This window comes from Gambusia affinis, linkage group LG10 (assembly GCF_019740435.1).
Source record: "Gambusia affinis linkage group LG10, SWU_Gaff_1.0, whole genome shotgun sequence".
NCBI lineage: Eukaryota > Metazoa > Chordata > Actinopteri > Cyprinodontiformes > Poeciliidae > Gambusia > Gambusia affinis.
Genome location: NC_057877.1, coordinates 5,014,714 through 5,037,042, shown reverse-complemented (window position 1 = coordinate 5,037,042; position 22,329 = coordinate 5,014,714). Strand labels below are relative to the sequence as shown.

Below are 22,329 nucleotides of genomic sequence, written 5' to 3'. Positions count from 1 at the left end.
ATTTTCAAATCATTTCTAATTTCACACTTGGGCTATACACTTTAGATTACAAATTGCTATGTTTGTATTTGCTAATATTTCACACTTTGCAATGTGAATAGCTTGTCAACAAATAAGCAATTTCCTCTTGAGGATCAATACGGTATATTCTGACTGTACTGAAGTGGTAATACAGTCAGACTGTCATAGTAAAGGGGCCCAATTTGGCCCATGTGCCTTGAGTTTGACACATGCTTAGGACTGGACAATTAATCAACAACAGTAGATATCTACAACAATGCACCAATAGACAATGCATCTCATATAATGTTCAATAATTTCACTGAACTCCGATCCAGAACCGCACAGCATTCTGGGAGACATACACAGAGGAAAGGCTTCAGCTCCCAAGCACCCAAGCCTTAAAATTAATTGAATTCATACATTGTGCCATGATTCCACTCTTGAACTGGACCGCCCCAGTGAACCAGTTACCAGACGTGGGCAGCTCTGAATGATTTTAGCTCACTATCCCAAAGCAAACGATGAGATGTTTACGGGTCTTTGGGTGTAAAATTGCTCCTTTGTAGCTCCTTAAGGGAACTTTCTATTAGATTGAGGTCAAAGCTTTGATTTGCCCACATAAGAATATAAACTGTATTCTTTAATCATTCTTTGGCAGATTAAACTGTGCTTAGGCTCACTGTCTTACTGCTTGGCCTATTTTCTCCAAAGACTTGTTTCAATGTCTCAACATTTTGCTTTAGAGTGCAGTGATATAAACCCAGATGTACTGTTCTAGCAATGGCAGCAGGTTATTGGGGCCAAGAAGCAGCAAAGCAAAGTGCAAAATCAAGGCTAGAGCTGCTCCTGGAGATTTTCCTCTTTCTAAACATGACGCATCCTCTTTGGTTTGTTGTGTGCTGGATCTATAATTACGTACTTTATCTGTATTTCACCAAACATAAATATTGATCCCTCCCTTCCCCACATTTTGACATATTACAGCATGGAGTTGTAACAGATTGACCAGCACAAAGAGCCTCACGATTGTCAACTGAAAGGAAAATATATCATTTTAAAATGTTTCACCAATGTAAACCAGAAAAGTGTGGGGTGCATCCAACAGACTTCAGAAATCCCCTGATAAGTGGAGTTCACCTGTGGGCCATTTTATCTCCATGCATGTTCTGTATAGCGACACTGAGATCGAGGAACGCAGCTGACACACCAGGGAGAGTTGTGGAGAAGTTTAAAACAAAAGTATGCTACGAAGCAACGTCCCGCGCTTTGAGCATCTCACAGAACGCCAACCAGTCCATCAGCAGACAGCGACCAACCTACCAAATCATAGCCGTCTACCTAAACTGAGAACCATAAATGCTCCCACGTACTTCATCCAACGTGCTGTTCTCGTTTACATAGACACGTGACGAAAATTTTGTTTGCAGAGCAGTATGCGCCCACTGAACTGGACACCAGGCCTGGGTCTATGCTCTACAGCTGGAGTGAGTTTACGGTCTGTCCGCTGTACCCCGACTGGTGTATATCTCCTCCGTTCCCGCCGTCTGGCCAATCAGGTGATACTGGTTGAGCCTTGAACCTTCCTCTGCCACCACCACAGATTTGGCTGCGTCCTCAGTCCACTTGTAGATCACTTCTGAAACAGGGTAGGCATCTAGGAGAGAAGAGACATTCTTACAGGTTTATGATCGAATATGTGAGTTGCTCAATGTCAAATCCATACAGCAGCATGGAGTCAGTGAAGATTGTGTATAGACTAAGGCGATCGACGTTAACGCATACGATTGATCTAAAGAGTTTAATGCGTTAATGTTACATAATGAAGATTAATCGCGTTACCTATTTTGACCAAAAACCTTCTCTACCGCGCAGGGTTACCTGGTTTACAGCTGCGCTGTCTTGTACTGCGGTCAGCAATGCAGAGTCACAAACACAAGTGAAAAAAGGAGCAAAGAGAGTCAGACTGGTGAGCACAGCGGCAAAGTTTTTTTTTTTAAAAACACCTTAATGTATGTTTGGATAAAACCACTAACGTAGTGTAATATTTTCCCATGCTGCGATATTATTGCAATAGTTCATCAGTATTGCAATAATGAATTATCCTTCCACCAAAGCACAATAGGTTTATAGTAAGTCTGTCACAATTAATTGCATGATCAATTAAAATGAGCTTGATTGCTTACATTCGGATAATTTATATTTTTTGAAAGACAATTTTGTTCACAGAAGCTTCATAATCCATTTTATTTATGTTTGTGATTGTAATGTTTCTTGTTAACTTAAATAAAACACTGAAAACAGGTTAGCATTAGAGATGCACCAATCCGATATTAATATCTGTATTGGTATAGATATTGAAAACAATTCTAGATCTGGTGTGGCAATGTTTTATAATTCACTTTGCACTATATTTAAAATTCCTAGTTGCACTTTCTGAACCACTTGAAAGAAGGTTTGTTACAGTTTATTTTTTTACATGTTTGACCCAAGTAGTCAATCTATTGTTTTTGTCAGTTTGTTTACTATTTATTTTACATTTTTTGTTATCCTCCTAATTGCACTGGCTGAACAAATGAAAGTTGTTTTTACATGCTTACCCAAACTTGTGAAGCTGTTGGTGCATTTATGTGTGCTTCATTGGTGCAGACTTAGCAAATAAATGTGTAATTCAGTACATTCATGTCTCTTTTAGAAAATTAAACGTCTCAAGTCAATTCAGCGCTGTTTTTCTGTATCGGATCGGTATCGGCCGATACTAAACCTCGGGTATCTGTATCGGTATCCGAAGTGGAAAAAAGAGAATGGGTGCAGCCCTGGTTGACTTCATATCTTTCAGTAGAATATTAACCCAATAATATTAACAAATCGACCTTCTTCCACCCTCAATAATGCAAAACAAACAAACAAACAAAAAACTGTGGGTTTATCTTATGAGAGGATGGTCTTGTTATGTTGTGGTGGACCGTTGGATAAATCTTACTTTAAGCCAAAAACTTACAGCATCTAAGATTTAATTCTGGGCCCTTTTTTGTGTCAATATTAGCTTCACCTCCTCCACTAATAGACGTTACATAAAGACTGAGCTGCACATCATCTCTCCAAATGTCAGTATGTGTGCACTATATATTTACATGCTCCCTAGAAGCATCCTTTGAGGGAAAATAAAGTTTGATGAATGATGTGTTACGTGAGTGTCATTATGTAACGGATATGTTTCTCGCAATTTTCAAATACTACAGGTGCGCTGTAATATTTAATCCCGTGTTCAGCAGATGAATTAATGCCGATCCATCCTCCTGCCATGACGTGGATGGAGCTTAAAACGCACAAATGTCACAGATATTGACTCTTAGCTTCACAGATATACTCATAACTACCATTAAAAAAATCCAGATTTTGTGCAAATAATATTCTTATTTGACTGTAGGAACATTCAGATGAAATGCTCTGTTAAAGTACTGAATTAAGAAAAACTGTTTTTAAAAAACTAAAATAAATGTTTTATAAAAATCAGTAATGTTGTCCAGCTGCAGTACTCGCAGAAAACTTTCAAAAACCAAGGAAAGAAAGCAAGAGGCTGTGAGCTTTCAGGTGGGAAGGCATCGAATTGAAATAAAACAGTACAAAAGTAAAACAGTCAAGTTTTATTTGAAACAATAGTCTCTTGTTTATCTTTCCTCTGATTCCCAAGTTGCACAAATTGGAGTTACACCAGAATCCTCAAGGATCTTAAGGCGTAGTAAGTTCTTTTTTGCAAAGTAATTTAAAAATACTTAATTTCATGCCAGTCTTATGGTTAAGAACCTCTTTAATAAAATATCAGAGGACGTTTCATTTGCCACAGCTCAGTGCTTCATAAGAAAATGCTTTTTTAGTGAGACAATTGAGAGGCTAAAAGAGTGGATGTGTTCCCTATCCAAGCCCGTAGCTCCTCTAATTCATCAGCTATGTTAGCAGCAGCAATGTAATAACTGTTGTATTTTTTCTTGTATTAAGTAAAAGAAAATAGCTCATGTTATACTTTGCAAATATATAAATGTATAACATATGACATTTGTAAAGTATAGCTTTGCAAACGCTAACTGAACTAAAAGGTTCAGTTAACCTTTTAGTTGTAAGAACATAGAGGTGGCCGGAAACAGAAAGTTGTGAGAGGGAAAGCAGACCTGGCCATTATGAACTAATAGAAAAATAAATAGCAAAAGAAATAATAATAATAATAATAATAATAATAATAATAATAATAATAATAATAATAATAATAATAATAATAATAATAATAATAATAATAATAATAATCAGACCCTTTCACAAAGTCACTTAAGTTCTTCTAATAGTAACAAACGTTTAGGATAATCCGTGACATTTGTTTCACCACAAGTTCTGGACAAGTACAGCAAAGAACGCCTCAGAGCTGCTGGGACAGAAAGAGGTCAACGTTCCGAGATTTGGAGCATGGTCATGAGGAAGCGAGTCTCGTTTCGCAGCTTGCAACGCTTGCAACTTTTGCCATGAACTGGAGAACAAAAGAGTCGAAGCGCGGCGTCAGCATGGCGAGGCAGGTGCAGCGGCTCCTTCACAATCAGCCGCGCTCCAGAATGACAGAGTCTTTCGCAGCCTGCGTTCTACGAGACATTGTGCTGCTCATAAGAGTATTGCAAAACGTGCTAATTAATGGGCAAACTCCTTCACGTCTTGTTTTTTCTTTGTAGGGGTCAGTTGCATCACTTTTAACCCTTTTATTTCAGGTTTAACAATTATTTTGTTTACATAACCATAAGTATGGTTATGTAAAAAATGTAAGTAAAAAGTTACAACATGGTATCTTGCTTGGCAGCATGGTTAGAGGCTGGACAAACAGAACAGTATCCCTGTTTTGGCTCTAATTCACCATTTAGAATCATAAAGGTAAGAGTGTTAGATTCCAAGCAGCAGTTCTCAAAGGCTTATAATAATAAAAAATAAAAAACCGTGCTGTCATGCATAATCTGTCTGGTATTGACAGACGTTTTAAAACAGAAGTGCAATAACTTTGTTAAAAGACAAACAAAAACAACAGCAGCATAATTGTTCTTATCCATTCACACTGACAATAAAATTATGCAGTTAATTAAGCAATCCATCACTACTCAAAAATGGACATTTCCAGATTTTAAATTGGAAAAATAAATCAGAGGTTCGTTAGGGATAAATTCCCATCTCAACTCTCCAATCTGAAAATCCAATATGGTTCCCTTGCATACAACACCTCTTTTAACCTCAGTTTTGAAGATTTACCTTGCAAAGTATTTCATTCTGTGAGGTGTTGCCGCAGTGTTTGAAGGCAAAGTTACAGAGATAAATTGGTTTTAGCTTGCCTAGCTAATAGCACGTAGCATGCTCAATAATCATATCATTTAGCAAATGACAACATAAAACATATATTATGGGAGGTTAAATTAGATTAAGGTAGGTTTGATGTGACAACCTTAAAGGTAATTAGTTGCCACCAATACATGCCCCTGGTTAGATTTTGTTCTCAAAATGGACCAAATTTAAGTTCTAAGTAAGGTTCAGGTACTAATGTCTTCAGGAACGTAGTAGCTCCTGAAAGATTTCTGAAGCGATGATGACGCTTAAACAACTCATCTTTTTTTTTCATCATGTTTAAACTACTTTAAACATGCCAGGTTTAAAGTAGTTCAGCGTGTTTGACTTCTGTGACACCTAGCATGTTTAAAGAGATGTTATGTCTCCAACAACTTTGTAATGGTAGGAACATAGCATAGAGCTAATACTGATATTTATTTGGGGGGAAATCACTTTTTGGATGCTATAATAAAATAATACAAGTTTTGGTTTGTTTCCTGAGTGATGCATCCATAATATTTCCATCCTATCCACTACTTTGGCACCCTTCTTGTGTTTAATCCTCTGCCTTAAAATTTCAAAGTACATGTTATAGTACATTGGACACCAATAGAAAACTGGTCTATCATGATTGTTGTCATGTCTTGTAACAAATTCTATATTGGATTTAGGTCAAGACCCTGACCTTAAACATTCAGGCTGATAACATACAGTTAAGGTCAACCCATCTGCTCTTCAACTCTGACCAGCTTCCCTGCTTCTGTTTAAGAAAAGCTTCCCCCACTCATGATGCTTTCCCCACCACACTTTGCTGTGAGAATGACATGCTGTAGCACTTTGTTGTCTGCCTTTGCTCTCATCTTCTACATGCTTTCTTCGTTGTAAATTAACTTCACATTGTTTCCTTTAAACAATTTCTTTCTTCTTGCCATTGTGCTGTAAAGGGCAGATGCAAAAAGTTAAGCCAACAGATACACTCACCACCTTTTGTGGATCACTGATGCAAGCTTGTTTCAATAAGTAATTGATCAATTAATCGCATAATATATTAAAATGAACTGGATATTATCGAAGGTCAATTTTGCTTACTGAGATTTCAGAATGCATTTTATATCTGGTTTTGTTTGTTAGTGGTTTTAGTTTCCACTTGTTGTGTTTTATATGATATATTTAAAATATCTTCCAGTTTAACTCTTAAGTATTCTTTACAAAATTTGTGAAGTTTTTTGGGGGTTTTTTTTGGTCAAAAGTCTTTTGGTCTTCGAGAGAAACAACTTGCATCATTGCACCAGATTACTTAAAAATTGTCCCAATACAACAATATTATTGTTAATGCAATAATTACTGGGACAATTTATCGTCCAAGAGACTCGGGTAACCATGAGTCTCTTTCCTCTTTCTGTGAAGAATGTTCTCCCTGCTCGGTGCATCAGTTTTTCTAGGTTTTGAAGTTTAGCTATGCTCCTTTCATTACCCTATATTTTAGTTAGACTTTTCACTTTTTTGTGTGTAAAAAAAACCCCCAATTCTTCTACTGGTACTTTACCATTATGTGTTACTTTGTGTTCATCTGTACATAAACTTTAAATAAAACATTAAGTCTGTGGTTGTAAACCGACTCAATGGTAAAGGACTCCAGGGTTTGAACACTGTTGCGAGGGACTGCAGATAGAGGCAGATCGGTATACGTGTCGCGTTTCATGTGTGTTAGATTTATTTTATTCCCTCAGCCACCTGCTTATGTGCAGACTAAGAGGGAACAATTAGCGTCAACTAAAATAAACCACGACACTAAAATTTGACGTAAATGGAAGAATTCCTCACAATCCGTGTGGGGCCAAGCACTTCTATGCCTCTCAAACTCTGCCTTATAAATCACTAAGGAGTTTGAGAGACACAAGTTACAGCAGGAAGAGAATGAGGCTGATAGAGGCAGAGTTCAGTCCATGAAAGGTGATTAACTCAGCGCCAAAGGACAGGTCTACTTTTGCTTTGAAAGCCTTGAGCTCCTGGGTGAGTGCTGTCCATTAGGTCAAAGGATTAGCTGAGGTTAATGGAGTTTGAGGAAACAGGATATACGGCCAAGCAAATTTTACAGCTACACAACCGCAGATTGCCGAGGTGTCTGTGCTCAAAGTTTAGCTTACACGTCCTCTTATGGCCAATACAGGACGTCTTGTGACAAGACATGTTGGTCCCCACCTTTAGTGTGTCAGAGTGTACACTTATCTCAAAGCTGCAAGGTACAAATGTAGTGAATATTGCTGTGAATGCAGCTTATAGGGTCTTGCAAGTCTTTCTACCCGTCTATCTGTCTCGCTCATGAATATGCCTCAATCCAAGCCACTACATTGTGGGTCTGTGTGTAATGTTCAGGGTCTTTTGCAACAATAAACTACTTTCTTCCAGGATTGCTCTCAGTTCCACCAATCGACGCGTTATCTCTGACCTGCTTCATGATGCTGCCACCACCATGCCACTCTGTGTAGCCTTTAGGACGATGGACAGTGTTTGATTTCAAGCACACACAAATGCCTTCTTTGAAATGTCTGCAAAATCTTACAACATGCTTAAGACGACGACTTTTGTCCTTTCAGTTGATTTTCTCACCTGATCTGTGGATTTCTATAAGTCCTCCTGGTCATTATCATGGTCCTCTTTGCTGCTTTTCTGACTAATGCTCCACCTGCCAGTTTAGGTCGACTGCCATGTCTTGTTGGGCTTGTACTTGTGTCAAACTCTTCCAGTTTTTGGTTGACTGCTTGAACATCATTCTGTAACATTTTCGCTCTGATTTCTTCCTTCAAGTGCCAAAGTCTTTTAGATGCTGTTGGTGAACTTTTGAAGCTTTCGCAGAACAGCTGAATTTAGCTTGAAGGAAAATTGTTGAAATGGATATTATTTAGGGGCATCAGGGGGACTAAATACATATGTACTCCAAACTTTTTAAGGGTTTACAGTTAGGCACAAGTTCTTGTTGGTCTATCATACAGAATCAAAGTTAGATACCTTGATGTTTTTGTTTTGTGATGGGACAAAATGCGATGCAGGTCAATTTTTCAAGTGGCTGTGCTCTGAATTAACTTTGGCTCCGTGTTTATCCACTGTTCTGATGAAAATGACTAAGACCTACATAAATCAATGAAAATGATGTCAGCTTCTGATCGTTAATTGGCATCAATCAAAACGGAATCTAATTTCTTTCAAGGGCGTCATGCGCAGACTTGAGATGTTGTTTAAAAACCCGCTGGATGGAAATGCATTCGGTGAGTTCAGATCGGCTGACGCGGCACCAAATTACGGTATAAGTCACCTCAGGGCGACGTTCGAAAGAGGGAAACGGGTTTAATTCAAATCCAATTATATACAGTGCAGTTCAGTCTATTTACAATCCAATCCACGACACACAGATTGAGCAAATGCAATTTTCTAACCGAGAAGTCTCTTTTACTGTTATCCCGTCTTTCCCTGTAAGGACCATAAACCTCCTGGATGAGCTGGAAACAACTGGGATAAAGTGAACTGAATTGACAGTAATCCATCAAAAATGACAGCCAGACAGACTCTAAAGTCCACGAGGCAAAGCCCTGTGTGCTTAAAGTGAAGATGAAGAGCAAAGGCGGCGTGAAGAGGGGTCTCGCCGGCGGCGTTACAGACAGAGAGAAAAGGAGCCTCGGTTGGCTGACCCGATTATCCCCGCCGCCGCGTGGCGTCAGCTGTGCGTGGAGGTGACCAAAGTGGGCGTGGAAAGGGATAAATGTGGTGTGATGCTATTCCTGTGAGGCCCGGGATCACCCTCCACACGTCAGAGGCAGGGAACACCTTAAATGATCGTCTTAAGCCTCCCAGGCAGGAACTTCCCAGATTGTTTGTGGATCGAACCGAGGAGATGAGGCAAAGTGTTCGACTGGAAGTTTAAAAGGTTGAGCGGAAGGCTCTTCCATTTTGTGAATGTGTGTGTATATGTTAGTTTACAGATAGCGTCTTGGAAATTATTATTATTATTATTATTATTATTATTATTATTATTATTATTATTATTATTATTATTATTATTATTATTTTTTGGAACATGGCAAATAGGCCAGTGAGAAAGACAGAAGTTTAAACTAGTGGTGGAACTCAATTTTAATCAAAAATAATTATTTCATTTAATTTACTTTATTTGGTAGGGACATCACACATTAACTGCCTTTTCTGTAAATGTGCCAGAATTTGCCAAAAGGACATTTTGGACAATTTCTTCAATTTATCTTGTTAAAAACAAGATAAAATGACGTCACTGCGCTAATATTGTCGATTTAAAAAAAAAGAAAGGGCAATCACTACAAATAATTCATTCAGTTCATTTTAATCAAAAACCATACTATGACAAAATAAGAAATATTTTCAATTACAATCAAATTTTTTGCTGCTAAATTGATTGAGTACACAAACATGTGCGCTCAGCAGCAAAACTATTTGTTTCAAATTTGTCATTTAGGTTTTTCAACCATCAGAGTGGTGCACAGTGCACTAGAAACCCAATCAGCCTTCAGGAACTCCTGGTCATTCATGGATCTTCTGTAGAAACTCGGAGTGTAGACGCTGACATTAGCTCAGTCAAAGTCCATCTCTAAATTCAACTGAGAGAACCCATGAAAAATTTTCAGAGTCTCTAATCTGACTGGTTTTGACCTTTTTGAAAAGAAAAATGTGCATGAATTTAAATTTTTTAGATGTGGAAGGCTGGTGGAGTCACACCCTAAAGGACCTGCTGCTGTAATTACAATTCTGAATGGCATTCCTTCAGGTTTTATTTGTAAAAAGAAAAGAAAAAGTATAATTTTTCTTCCACTTGAAATTTCTTAACCATCACTCAAAGTTTGCAGTTCTGATGCAGCAACGTGTGAGAAAAGCATGACGAGTTTTCTGCAGTAGACTGAGGCGAGGTGGGATAACGAAGGAGGCCAGGCCGCAGCGCTGACATGTTGATTAATTAATTAATCAGGAGGAGTGTGTCAGAGTCTAAATGGTTGTCTCCTGCACCACCACAGCAGCTCTGCACCTGAGGGATGAAACACTCTCTGAGCTGCGTCACGTGCAGCGCAGCGCCCTCTGCGCTGATAAAGACCCCAAAACCGAAGCAATGTCAAATCAGTTCCTGTTTGGCTGCCCTCATGCATCCAGCCACGGCTTATGTTTCTTTTCCCTTCCTTCATCCTGTAAAGAAGCAGTTGCTCACCGTGTGTGTGTAGGTGTGTGTGTGTGTGTGTCAGGAGGTGTGTTAACTTACAGCTTCCGAACTTAAGGGGACAGGCGTGGGCATCCATGGGGAAATCTTCCAGCTGCATGGGGCATTCTGCTGAGATGGTGAGCCTGAAAGAGGAAGCCCAAAACCCAGATTCAGAAACTGTGCAGAGATGTGACATGACTTTTTTTTTTTTTTTTTTTTTTTTTTAAATAATAATGACCTTGTCTTTCTCTGAAATATATATAAACACACTGTGGAAAACTATAGAGAAATAATCCTTATTTTTCTACTCGGTAGCAATAAATAACCACCAGAAGAACTTTTGTACAGCTAGAAATAATAGGCTGACGCAGCTTTGGGTGTGTGGAGTTTCATATGGTGGAAAAAAGACGCCACCTATCTGTGGAAGGAAAATAAATGAACTCCAAGCCTTGTGCAATGCCGCCCTCTGCCGGCTGCGTCGTGAACAGCTGCGGTTTCTGGCGTGCTGGAGACCTCCGGGCCCCGAATGCGGGTCAAAAATACAGCGGCTTGCAAAAGTATTCATACCCCTCAAACTTTTCCAGATTTTTGCCACATTACAACCCCAAACATGAATATATTTTAATGTAATTTTATGAGAAAGACCAACACAAAGTGGTATACAATCGTGAAGCAGTAAGAACATTATACATGGTACGCATGAAAAAAGAGGGGTGGATACTTTTTCATATACCACTGATGGATGGATGGATGGATGGCTGGATGGATGGATGGCTGGATGGATGGATGGATGGATGGATGGATGGATGGATGGATGGATGGATGGATGGATGGATGGATGGATGGATGGATGGATGGATGGATGGATGGATGGATGGATGTGACTGACTTTAACAACAGAGAGAGTAAGAAATTAGATGTTTTGTTAAGGGATTTTTGTAGACATTCTGATACCAGAACGGTTATTAATATATAAATGAGGTCTGGTCATTTAAAATTATTTCAGAACTCCACTGGAAGCATAACATTTTTTAAATACATAAAGTTGAAATCAGATACTGTTTGATACCAAACCAGAAGAAATGTTTGATCTTACACTTTTACCTCAGTTAGAATTACAAAAAGTATTTCAAATTCCTAAATGCCAGAATGTCGACAAAAAATTTCAGAAGCTTTTTTGCATTACATACATTCTCTCAGTAATTGGCAGCATTTTCCTTTAATCTGTATGACTTGGCTTCAACGTTCAGGTTTCCTACCACCAGCTTCTCACCACAGTTTGCTTGAGTTCTGGCCCATTCCTCCTGACAAAACTTTTTAAATCTTTGCTCATGAAGTTTTAATGCGACTGAGATCATGGATTTTTGATGCCCTGTCAAAAACATTGACTTTTGTGTCATTAAGCCACTTTGCAGCCATGTAGCAGGATGCTTAGAATCATCAATCATGTCGCCATTGTACGCGAGTCGCTCTTGCGTCTCTGGAACCCATTGTGTTCATATGACTGTTGGAAGAGATGGACTTTTAGAAATCTGAAAAATTATACTTAAAGATGAACCAAACTTCCTTATTCCTTTGGATTTTTCTCTGAGTTGGCATGGGAAAGCTAGGTGTGTGTTTGCCATGACAGAAACAGGGCCATGGATTTTACGTCAGAGAGGTTGTAGTAAAAAAAAAATATGCTCAGGTTTTGAACACCGTGGATGCATAGGAAGCGACAATAGCTCAGCTGATGTTGGATTAATTATCAGGTAGAACTATACCCATTAATCCTGTTTTGCTGAAATTTAGATAATAGGGATGATTGCACACTGAGTTTTTGAATTAAGTGGATTAAGATGAACTTATTGAACAGTTGCGGTTTAAAAGACATATAAGACTGGATCGGCATTACGATGTAACACGAGACTGAAGTGATAGCTGCTATGGGAAACATATGAACTAAAAATAACTGTAGATCAAGTATTGAGCCTTGAGGGAACATCACAGGTGAAACAGAAAAGTATAAGCTTTTAAAGTCAAACTTCTAATTTGAAGGATTTTTACAGACTTTATCAATATAGGCACCAACCAGCCAGCAGCATCTTCAGAACCAGTTTGATGTTTTTAAAGGGAAGACAACTGAATGCTCTTAACTACCTCATGGTTTGATATTTGTAAGATAGGGAACGTGGCTGAAATGTGCCAAATTCACTATTTTGTGACCTTAGGACATAAAGACTTTTAATTATTCGAAGCACAAACACGGTGCTCTCGTCACCTCCAAGGCTGATTGTAAAGTCGAAGAATGCAGTGAAGATAGAAAGCTGCTGTTTAAGTCCATCTTCACAAAGTTAGCAGTGCAGAAATATTATCATGTCACTTTAAATGTGCAAAATTAATATTTCAACTCTGAGTGTTGGTATTGATTAAAATGACTCAGATTCAATAGTCATACGTCCAAAACCGGCCTAAAAAAAAAACCTATAACCAATCAAAACAAAACACACTACTATGGGAGACAGAATTACAAAACAAAAAAGGAAAAAAAAAGTTCAATTTCTGTTGATATACACATGGCGTGTAGAGGAAGGTGTTGCACAGCATCAACTGGAACTGTGTTTCCTTAGAGAGAGATTTTCACGCCAGAGCAGTAACGGCTCTGCAGACGACAGTATTTGCTCTCTGAAGCAGGAAAGAGGAGCGTAATGCATGCGTACGATGTTTCTGTAATAACCTCATTCCCAGAACACAAACCCTATAATGGCCCCATCGTGAGCTCATTTGTTCTCAGTTGCCTCACTGGCAAAAATGTAGTGAAAATATGGAGGGAGGAGAAAGGGGGAAGTCAGTCGTCATTTTTGACACGCAGCCCCATTTCATCTGCTCGTGCTTCCAGAAGTTAATGTTTGACGCAGTCGATTTCCGGTTCTGAAAGGATGATGACCCAACACTGAAACACAACTGGATCTGAGTGACACTTGTATTACTTATGCCTCTCCTTCTATTATTATTGATGCTTATTAAAGCTGGGGGAGGTTGGAGCGTAGCGCTATGTATGTGTTGTTGTTGTGTTTAGGCCTGTCACAATAACAAATTCTGGAGGACGCCAAGTCGTCCCAGTAGTTATCACGATAAACGGCGATATTGTTGCTTTGAGACCATTTTCAAGTGATATAATGGTAATGCTGTAATTACGCAAGCACACATTCTCAAAAATCGATAAACATTAAATTCTAATAAACAGTCAATACCTGGAAGGTATTTTGAATATCTAAAATAAATTAAGAGAAACAACAAATAGCAGAAGACTTTATACAATGAGCAAGTATCCGTAAACAAAACTGTCCTTCAAAAAAAACCAAAAAAAAAACGAGCAAGTTGAGATGAAACCACCAAAATGGACACTTTCTTTATCCAGTTTTAGGTAGAAAGAAAGAAAAGAGAAAGAGAAAAAAACACGAATCATGCAGATGTAAATTTTTCAGCTCGTTTTATGATGCAATGCGATTCACTGATGTATTACTTGTTGCGACAGGCTTTGTTGTGTTTGTATAAAGCTTTCATAAATCCAACAACACGTTCACAGCGTCCACACCCATTAAAACGTTTTACCATTTGTCACATTACAACCACAAATCGATGCGTTTTATTCAGATTTTATGTGCTGGACCAACAAAGAATGGAGTGTAACCGTGAAGTGGAAAGAATATGTGGTTTTCTGGGTTTTTTGACAAATAAAATCTGGAAAGTGTGGTGTGGACTTGCCTGACAAGCTTTGTACGTGTAAAAACGGACCCTTCTTGTTCACAAATGTTCTCTAACAAACTTCAGAGTCCTTCAGAGTAAAGTCTTTTTTATCGAGACAATAAATTGACTTCTGAATTAGGGGTTTATGATACCGTTTATCACTTCTAGTGATAAATTCCTTAACCTGATAGGTTAAGATGTATGGAGATGTATGATGTTTAAAAAAACAACTATTATTGAAATTGTAAGTTTTACTATTTCCTGTTCCTTGAGAGAATAAATAGATATTAATAAATTTGAAAATATGATTAAATGCAGTTATTATGTGTCGTTTGGGGATACAAATCACACTTCTATATGTGTGGTGTCCTAAAGAAGCATTGTTGTCTTTTTCAAGAGCAATATTTGTATTTATGAGGCTGTAATTGCTATGAGTAACTTAAAAAAAAGTAATAAATAGTTCTTGTCATTTTTATGGTTATCACACTTGCTCATATTCTGAAGAAAAATTAGTTGCGTTAGACTTTAGTTTAAAGTATCGGAGTAAGGCGGAACAAAGATAAATGAAGATCTTAAGTGGAAGAGTTTTTAAAACCATGCTTTTGTTTTCCTCTCTAATTCATGGCTAAGTGCTAGTTTGTGTTGATCTGTTAAATAAATATCAGAATTATTTTCCAAAGGACTGTATTCCTGACTGCTTCTGAGTTTGAAGAGCAACATGAAGAAAAAAAATATGTATATATGTCTGTGTGTTAAAAAGGTAACTATAGTGGAGCTACAGAGAGTGATGAGGGTCAAAGCAAACATTTAAAATTCACCTGACCGCCCCAGTTCAGAGTACGGGAACAAACACAATGATGATGCGTCAGTGCCGGGTCAGCGAAAACAAGTGTGTGGGCTGTTTTCAGTGCAGCGGTGCTCAAAAAAAAACCAAAAAAACAAAACAAAAAAAAAACACTCAATGCAAATAAGCAGCAGGTAGAGGTTTTAGTCATACCTCTGATGCTAATTGGATTACACAACATGTTTCACTCAGCTCTAACGAATCAATAGCTGCGTTTCCATCACAAATGTGAGAAACAAACGTTGTCGATTTTCTGCTAATGTCAAAAAAAACAACACAATTTCACGTTTGTGGTGTTGCCGTTAAATAAGAATCACTATTAAAGTCACACTTTAACAGTGTGACTTTTAATGTGGACTAACATATCAGGTTAGTCTACATGATATGTCATTAAAAATCATGCCGTGCCATCAACCTCCATCTGCTTTCTCTCTTCTTCTTCGTCTTCTTCAGCGGCAGCATCCGGTTGCTGATCGTGTGTCTTGTTGGATGTGAAAAAACAGTCTCCATTGCAGTTTTGCAAAATAAACCAATTTCAATACACCCACAAAACCTCTTCATACTAGAGGCAGAACTGTTTATCGAAAAACAATTTTCTTCCGAAATTGAAGCGTGTCCATTGAGTAAATTTTATTTCAAAATGCGAAATTGTGCGACTTCATGTTGAATGAAAGCGCAGCTGGTGTTGTGAAGTGCAGAGCCTGATTGAAAAGTAAACAGTAGCTGCCTTTCCATTGACCACGTAGTTGCGCAATTTGAAATTTAAAGAATAAACCTGCTTGATGGAAACAAATCAATTTAGAAAAAGAAACTCGTTTTTCAGTAAGTTTTGGCGCTGGGATGAGGTTTACCTTGAGAAACTGCAATGCAAACACTTTCTTCGCATCACACAAATCACATAATCAAAAAACAGATGCTCCACCGGCGTAAACCACGAAGAAGACAACAGGAAGTGGTAGGAGGATGATGGCACATTGTGGTTTTTATTGACTTATCGACTGAACAAACTAGTTCACGTGGGATTTTAGTTGCGGGTCTTATTCAGTGGAATCACCGCATTTGCAAAATTGCGGGGGGTTTTCGTGTTATCGGGATATTGACAAAACTTCTGAGCACATTTGCAGTCGAAACGCAGCCACTGGCGCGGTGGCGGGACGGCGGCCTGAGAGCCCACCTCATGGTGTAGAGGAGCGTCCCGTCGTCTTTCAGTCGCAGCAGCTTGTTGGGCGTGGTCATGTTGTGCGCAATGGACTTTTTCCCGTTGAGGAAGAACGTGTCAGGGGTCCAGATGTTGCTGGCCAGCAGGTTATTCAGGGCCAGCATCTCCATCGGGCCTTTGAAGCAAAGCCTTTCGTCTTTCCAGCTTTGACGGAAGAATACGTCAATGGTGTATTCCTGCAGAGAGAAGCTTCGGTTGCATCGAAATGGGACTTTATGTGGACGTAAATGACGCAGTCTCGCCTCTGGTTGAGCAGATTTGTACGGAAGCCGAGAGCAGACGTTTTCCCCGCACACATTGTTTCTGATGTTTTTCTGGAGAAAACAAATTACTCTGGAGAAAACAGAGATTCTTTTCTCAAGATCACGAGACGATTGGTGTGTGCGTGTGCGTGCGTGCGTGTGTGTGTGTGTGTGTGTTAAACCTGTCTCTATGTCAGGTTCTCCTCGATCTGACATTGTTACTTGAGTTTGTTCTTGGCAAGGTTTTAAGGACACTGAGAAATTGATCATGAGCTTTCAGGAACACATTATCTTTTCCTTATCTTGCGAAAATGGTCATTGTTACTGTGTGATAAAGACACAAATATCTCATTAACTCAAAAACGAATGCGTCTGTGCTCAGCTTTCGTACATTTGTGACATAATTTACACATAGTAAAACTTTTAATAGGAATTACTGTGTAAAAGATTCATGAAAGGAGCTAATCTGGGGGGGGGGGAATTGCGTACCATTTCCGTATCAGAGACCGGACCGAAGCTTGTGACAAAGATGTTGGTTTTGATCTCTGTCACCTTCTCTGTTGGAAACAGAAAATTATTACATTAAAATCTTAAGAATACAAATAATAATTATTATATATATATATATGAATCCAATTATGAAAGCGATGGTATGTAGATTAATCCTACTGAGGTAAATCTGGATATTTTACCTGCTGCACGGGTGTTGTAAGTTGTGGTGTTCCTCAAGGATCTATCTCGGGGACATTTGTGTTGTGTGTGTGCATGTGTGTGTGTGTGTGTAGTACTATGTATTCCTCAAACACTCCATATCCAGAGAGAATTACTTTGAAACCTTTTAAAATTCATTTTCTTAAGTAATTCCAGAAAAATATATTTAAAATTTGGAGTGCTAATTTCCACAACAACAAAAAAACAAAAGCAGGTGATGTGCAGTCCTTAAGTCAAGTAAGACAAATTCTGAACAACATCGAAGAAGAGAAAACGTGGTCAGTTTTTAATCTGTTACTGTTGCCAGCTGTTCAAACAGATCAACTCTACGTCAAAAATGTGTTTCTTACGACTCTGAAGCATGGCAACCCTAAAATCAAGACTGAGGAATGAAGCCAGCTGAGTTTTTCTCCATCATTTAACATCAATAAGTGTTTGTATTGTTTTTTGTTTTTTTTCTGCAGCTGGTTAGGAATTCAGCAGCCAGAAATCCTACTGGGACCGGAAAGAAGCAACAGAATCACTGATGTTAGCCTCTTGTTAAGCACAGAATCAATTAAGAAAAACCCCAGTAAAAATATATATTAATGAATTTAAAATACATTTAAAAGTCATTTGGTGATATTTTTTTTCAATTCACCAGATTTGGTGACAATATTGTCATAAATAATAAATCAATAAGTAATTCCAAAATAGAAGCTAGAGCAAGAGCACTAATCTTAAATACACTTATAGTACATTCATAATTAGCCAGACTGCAAGTATACAAACGCATTATGTTTAGTACATGTGTCAAACTCAAGATCCGGGGGCCAAATTTGACCCACCGTAACTTTTTATGTGGCCCTCCAGACTCTAGGGCCACATGAAAAGAACTTTAAAGATAAGTTGTGCTCTTAAATATTATTTTATCAACCAAATCCAAGCATTTTTATCTTCATTCACTCATTTTGCTTTCATTTGTTGAGGTTTAGTATGAACTGTCATTTGGAAATATTCCCAAAGTCCTTTCAGCTTTCTTATGTACTTTGGTCACCAGAGCAGCTCCTTTTAAGATGCTTTCAGTGATGTCAAAACTCTAAATATGTCACTGACTTTTGATTGCCTGAGATTATCCTGGCAATTTAAGTTGTTATTATGTTTTGAGTCACATTTTTAACATTTCTTATTTAGATTTTACTGATTTTATGTATTTTAGTGTTTCTTTCCTTAAAGATTTTTTTGTCTTGTTTTGGGGTTGGGAATAAGAAAAATATTCAGCATTTAAATCAACTACATTAAAAAGGAAACCAACCTATGGGATTTTAATGTGTATCAGTATATGGCGTCCCATATACTGATACATCAGCCCTTGTTCCAGCTGTCTGGGGCTCAGTTCCCAACCCTGGGGGCTTTGCTGCATGTCTCTCCCCTTTTCCTGTCTTATTTACTGCTAATAAAAGTCACTAGTGGCAGAAAAACCTCCACAAATCAAATTTAGTTCGACTGAAGCATGCGGACTTTGCTGACACCTAGTGGTCGCAATAAAAAAGACACTTAAAACTGATTATCATTTTACCAAAAGGTGATTTTGGTAAAAATCAAATAATATATAAGAAAAAAAAAAACATATATATATATATATATATATATATATATATATATATATATATATATATATATATATATATATATATATATATATATATATATATATATATATATATATATATATATAATATGATGATGAAACAGATTTTTATTTAAGGCCTGAAAATGCCAGTTCTTTTTTTTCCCCTAAAGGCTACAACACGTAATACAAAAATGTTTCATTTTCAGCAGATTTTTTTTTTATAAACTTTTAGTTTAAAACTAACAGAAATTGAAGAATTGTACCTATTAAGTTGAGTTTTACTAAACTAAAACTGAGAAGTGCATCACAGATAAGTATAGAGGGAAAGAAAGCTGACCTTTCATTCTTTGTACCGGTGATGAAGCAGTAGAATAGTTACAGATCAGATTTGGATCTGCTCTGATTGGTGTCTAGTGTGGTCAATTAAAACCAAAGTAGCTTCTTGTTTTTTGTTGTTTTTTGCTAAATCAGATCTGCTTTGCAGTCACACTGACGTCTCATTGAGAGAAGGTCGGATCAGATCAGCTTAATCTCATGTCACATTTCTTCTTCTGTAGAGATCAGACTGTGGTTTCATAAACACCTCCTCTCCCATCAGAGCGCTCCTATTGACAGTCGTGCACAAAGAGTTGTAATGGCTTATTGATCCAGCGGACTCACCTCCCAGACCGGGCCGGAGTCTGTTGTCGTAACCGTCCAGCAGTCCGTCCAGGATGCGGGTGAAGATGGTGATGTTGTCATTTATCTCCGCCTGTTTGGGGGTTCCGGCTAAATCCTGGGAGAGGCTGGATGAAAGACAACTTTTTGTTGTTGTTGTTTTATGTTTATTTTTTTATGGTAACTCACTGCGCCTCTGCAGTATGCAAACACGCCAGAGCTCGATTCCTCACCTCAGACGGCAGGTGATGCTCACAAGCAAGACACAGAAGCATAGACGTCTCATTGCAACGCTGAAGCACATCCCATCGCCCATTCCTGAAAACACACACACACACACACATAGTGGCGGCTCCAGCATGAATGGTGCAACATTAAGAATTCCCAAAGTTAAGTTAAACATCAAACTTATAATTCATAATTCAGTGAAGAATAATTTAGGTGAAATTAGAGCTGCCCATTGAAGAAGAAACATGTGGATGAAGTTTAGATTTTCTCAAAAAACAAAACACACACAGAACCAGCCCTTTAATTTGGCACCGATTTACAAAATCCAATACCAGTGTTCACACTGAACACTCAGCAAAAGGATTGCCAACTGCAAAACACGTCAGTGCCAATGTTCATCTTCCTAAAATAATGACCCAAGTCTTTTTTTTTTTTCTAAAATGATTTAGCAAATTTTAATTAATATATATATATATATATATATATATATATATATATATATATATATATATATATATATATATATATATATATATATTTTTTTTTTTTTTATTGCCACTTCTTTTTTGACACAATGTGATTTAGGTTAAAAAAGAATGACAAAGGCCATTATTTTATAATGTCATAGTTGACAGATTTATTATGTTTGTTGTATACCGTGGCCGCCACACAGTCCATGCCACTCTGGGCAAAGAGCCTTACAGACATTGCCCCAACATGCTTTAAGGTACAGTAACTGGGAATTTCACCAGCAGCACAGTTCAGTAAGTGCGTCATCTCTAAATAAACTAGATTAGATGTGATATCTTTGCAAAATAGAAAAACAAAATTCTGTTTTTGTTTTGCCCAATTTCAATAAGGTAAATTGATTCACACATAGGATTATGCTAATTTCAAATATTATTATTTTTTGTCTGTTAATATATATAAATGTAATCGGGTAAATCATGAAAAAAAAGAGCCAACATGCACTGAAATCTCCAGATCAGGTGTGTGCAGGTAGCCAAACACGGTCGGTCTCCTCTCTGCGCAAGAAGATAACATTCCAAAAAAAAAAAAAAAAAAAAAAGCACACAATCAAAAATGCTAAATTTCTCCTTACATCAGAGCACCCCTTCTGTTGTGGACATCCCCCTCATCCCCCCCGCCACCCGCTTCTTGTCTTCCACACGCTCATTAAGTTCCTCTACTAAGGCTTTCACGCAGGAAAATACCCTCAACCCCTGACTGTCTACACGTCCTGCACCACAGCTGGAGATCGGTGAACCCCGAATCATCATTATCATCATCACCACCCCCCACCCCCCGCACATCCACCACACTAACCGACGATGAAAATCCGTCACGATCTCGGCAGAAAGCTCCCCTCTCATCAAGTCTAACCGACGCAGCAGCGTCTCCTCCTCCGATGCCCACACACACACACACACACACACACACACGCACACACACGCTTCCCGCTACATCTCCCTCTCTGCTGGCGGACGACGCCGCGCCGCTCCCGCCGCATGTGCCGCAGTTCACCGAATCTCACCACGGCAGAGGATGAAACTTATGCTGCCCTCTGAGAGGCAGACTCACTGGCTCATCTACACCCCCTCCTGTGAAACAAAGGCTGCTGCTTTCAATGTCAGCTACAGCTCTCTCCGGAACGATTATTTAAAAAAAAAAAAAAAAAAAAAAAAGAGACTAAAAAGAAAGTAGGCGGCAGAAACGAATAAGGGACCCCTTCCCCTTCCTCCTCTTCCTCCTCCTCCTCCTCTACAGCTGTGCGGACTGACCATCCTTTAGTTGGTCTCCGAGGTGCCGCACGGCGAGCTTTGCACTAAATCCAACAGTGTGTTCAGCGGGAGAGGACGTAGTAAGATCCGGAATCCACTGCGCACTGAGCAGAACTGGGCGAGAGAGCAGGAACAGCAGGACGATGTGTGAGGAGAGGGAGAGGAGGAGGAGGAGGAGGAGGAGGAAGAGGAGGGGAGGGATGGAGGGACGGATGGATGGATGGAGAGAGGGTGAGAGGAAGAGAGAGGAGTCAAGAGAGACATGAAGAAAAGATTCAAACCATCTTTCTACGCAGCTGCTGGAAATGAACGCGCTCATCTGACTCACCTTTACGTTCTTTGACTATATTACACACTTTTATTAAACGTGTTCTCTATTAGTTTTACAAACGTCGACGGCGCATTAGGGACATTGTTGATAGAAAAATAAGGAGGAGTAAATTTCTGCCCCCCAAAAAAAGAAAGAAATTTCAGAAAATTTCTAGAAAAAAAAAAAAAAATTTACGAGTTTGCAAAGTCAAAATTGTGCCAGAGAAAACTGAAAAAAACAAAAAAAAACAAACTCGAAATTCTTAAATTTCCGACTTTCGAACCTCAGAAAATTTCCATAAAAAATGTAACATTTTTCGACTTTTATTTACTCCTTTTTTTTTATCTACAAAGGCCCTAGTGTGCGATCATAGTATTCAAAGCCTTAAACTCCATGACATTAGCCAGGGGCGCAAAAAAGTGGGTGTGC

General features: G+C 38.5%; 1 protein-coding gene across 2 annotated transcripts in view; it reads right to left on the bottom strand.

The window, feature by feature from the left end:
* The window catches only part of gabra5 (gamma-aminobutyric acid type A receptor subunit alpha5), a 30,453-nt gene extending 8,715 nt beyond the window's left edge, over window positions 1–21,738 (bottom strand). The window contains exons 1-7 of one of the 2 annotated variants that reach the window (XM_044128857.1): window positions 21,591–21,738; window positions 19,815–19,899; window positions 19,585–19,709; window positions 17,091–17,158; window positions 16,315–16,535; window positions 10,628–10,710; window positions 1,514–1,657 (exon numbers count right to left, since the gene is read on the bottom strand). In XM_044128857.1, the coding sequence (XP_043984792.1) occupies window positions 1,514–1,657; window positions 10,628–10,710; window positions 16,315–16,535; window positions 17,091–17,158; window positions 19,585–19,709; window positions 19,815–19,897 (724 nt within the window). In that variant the 5' untranslated portion in view covers window positions 19,898–19,899; window positions 21,591–21,738. Of the gene's footprint in view, window positions 1–1,513; window positions 1,658–10,627; window positions 10,711–16,314; window positions 16,536–17,090; window positions 17,159–19,584; window positions 19,710–19,814; window positions 19,900–21,135; window positions 21,495–21,590 lie in introns of those variants that run through there. The other variant, XM_044128858.1, reaches the window with a different exon arrangement.
* Window positions 21,739–22,329: the final 591 nt, after the last annotated feature.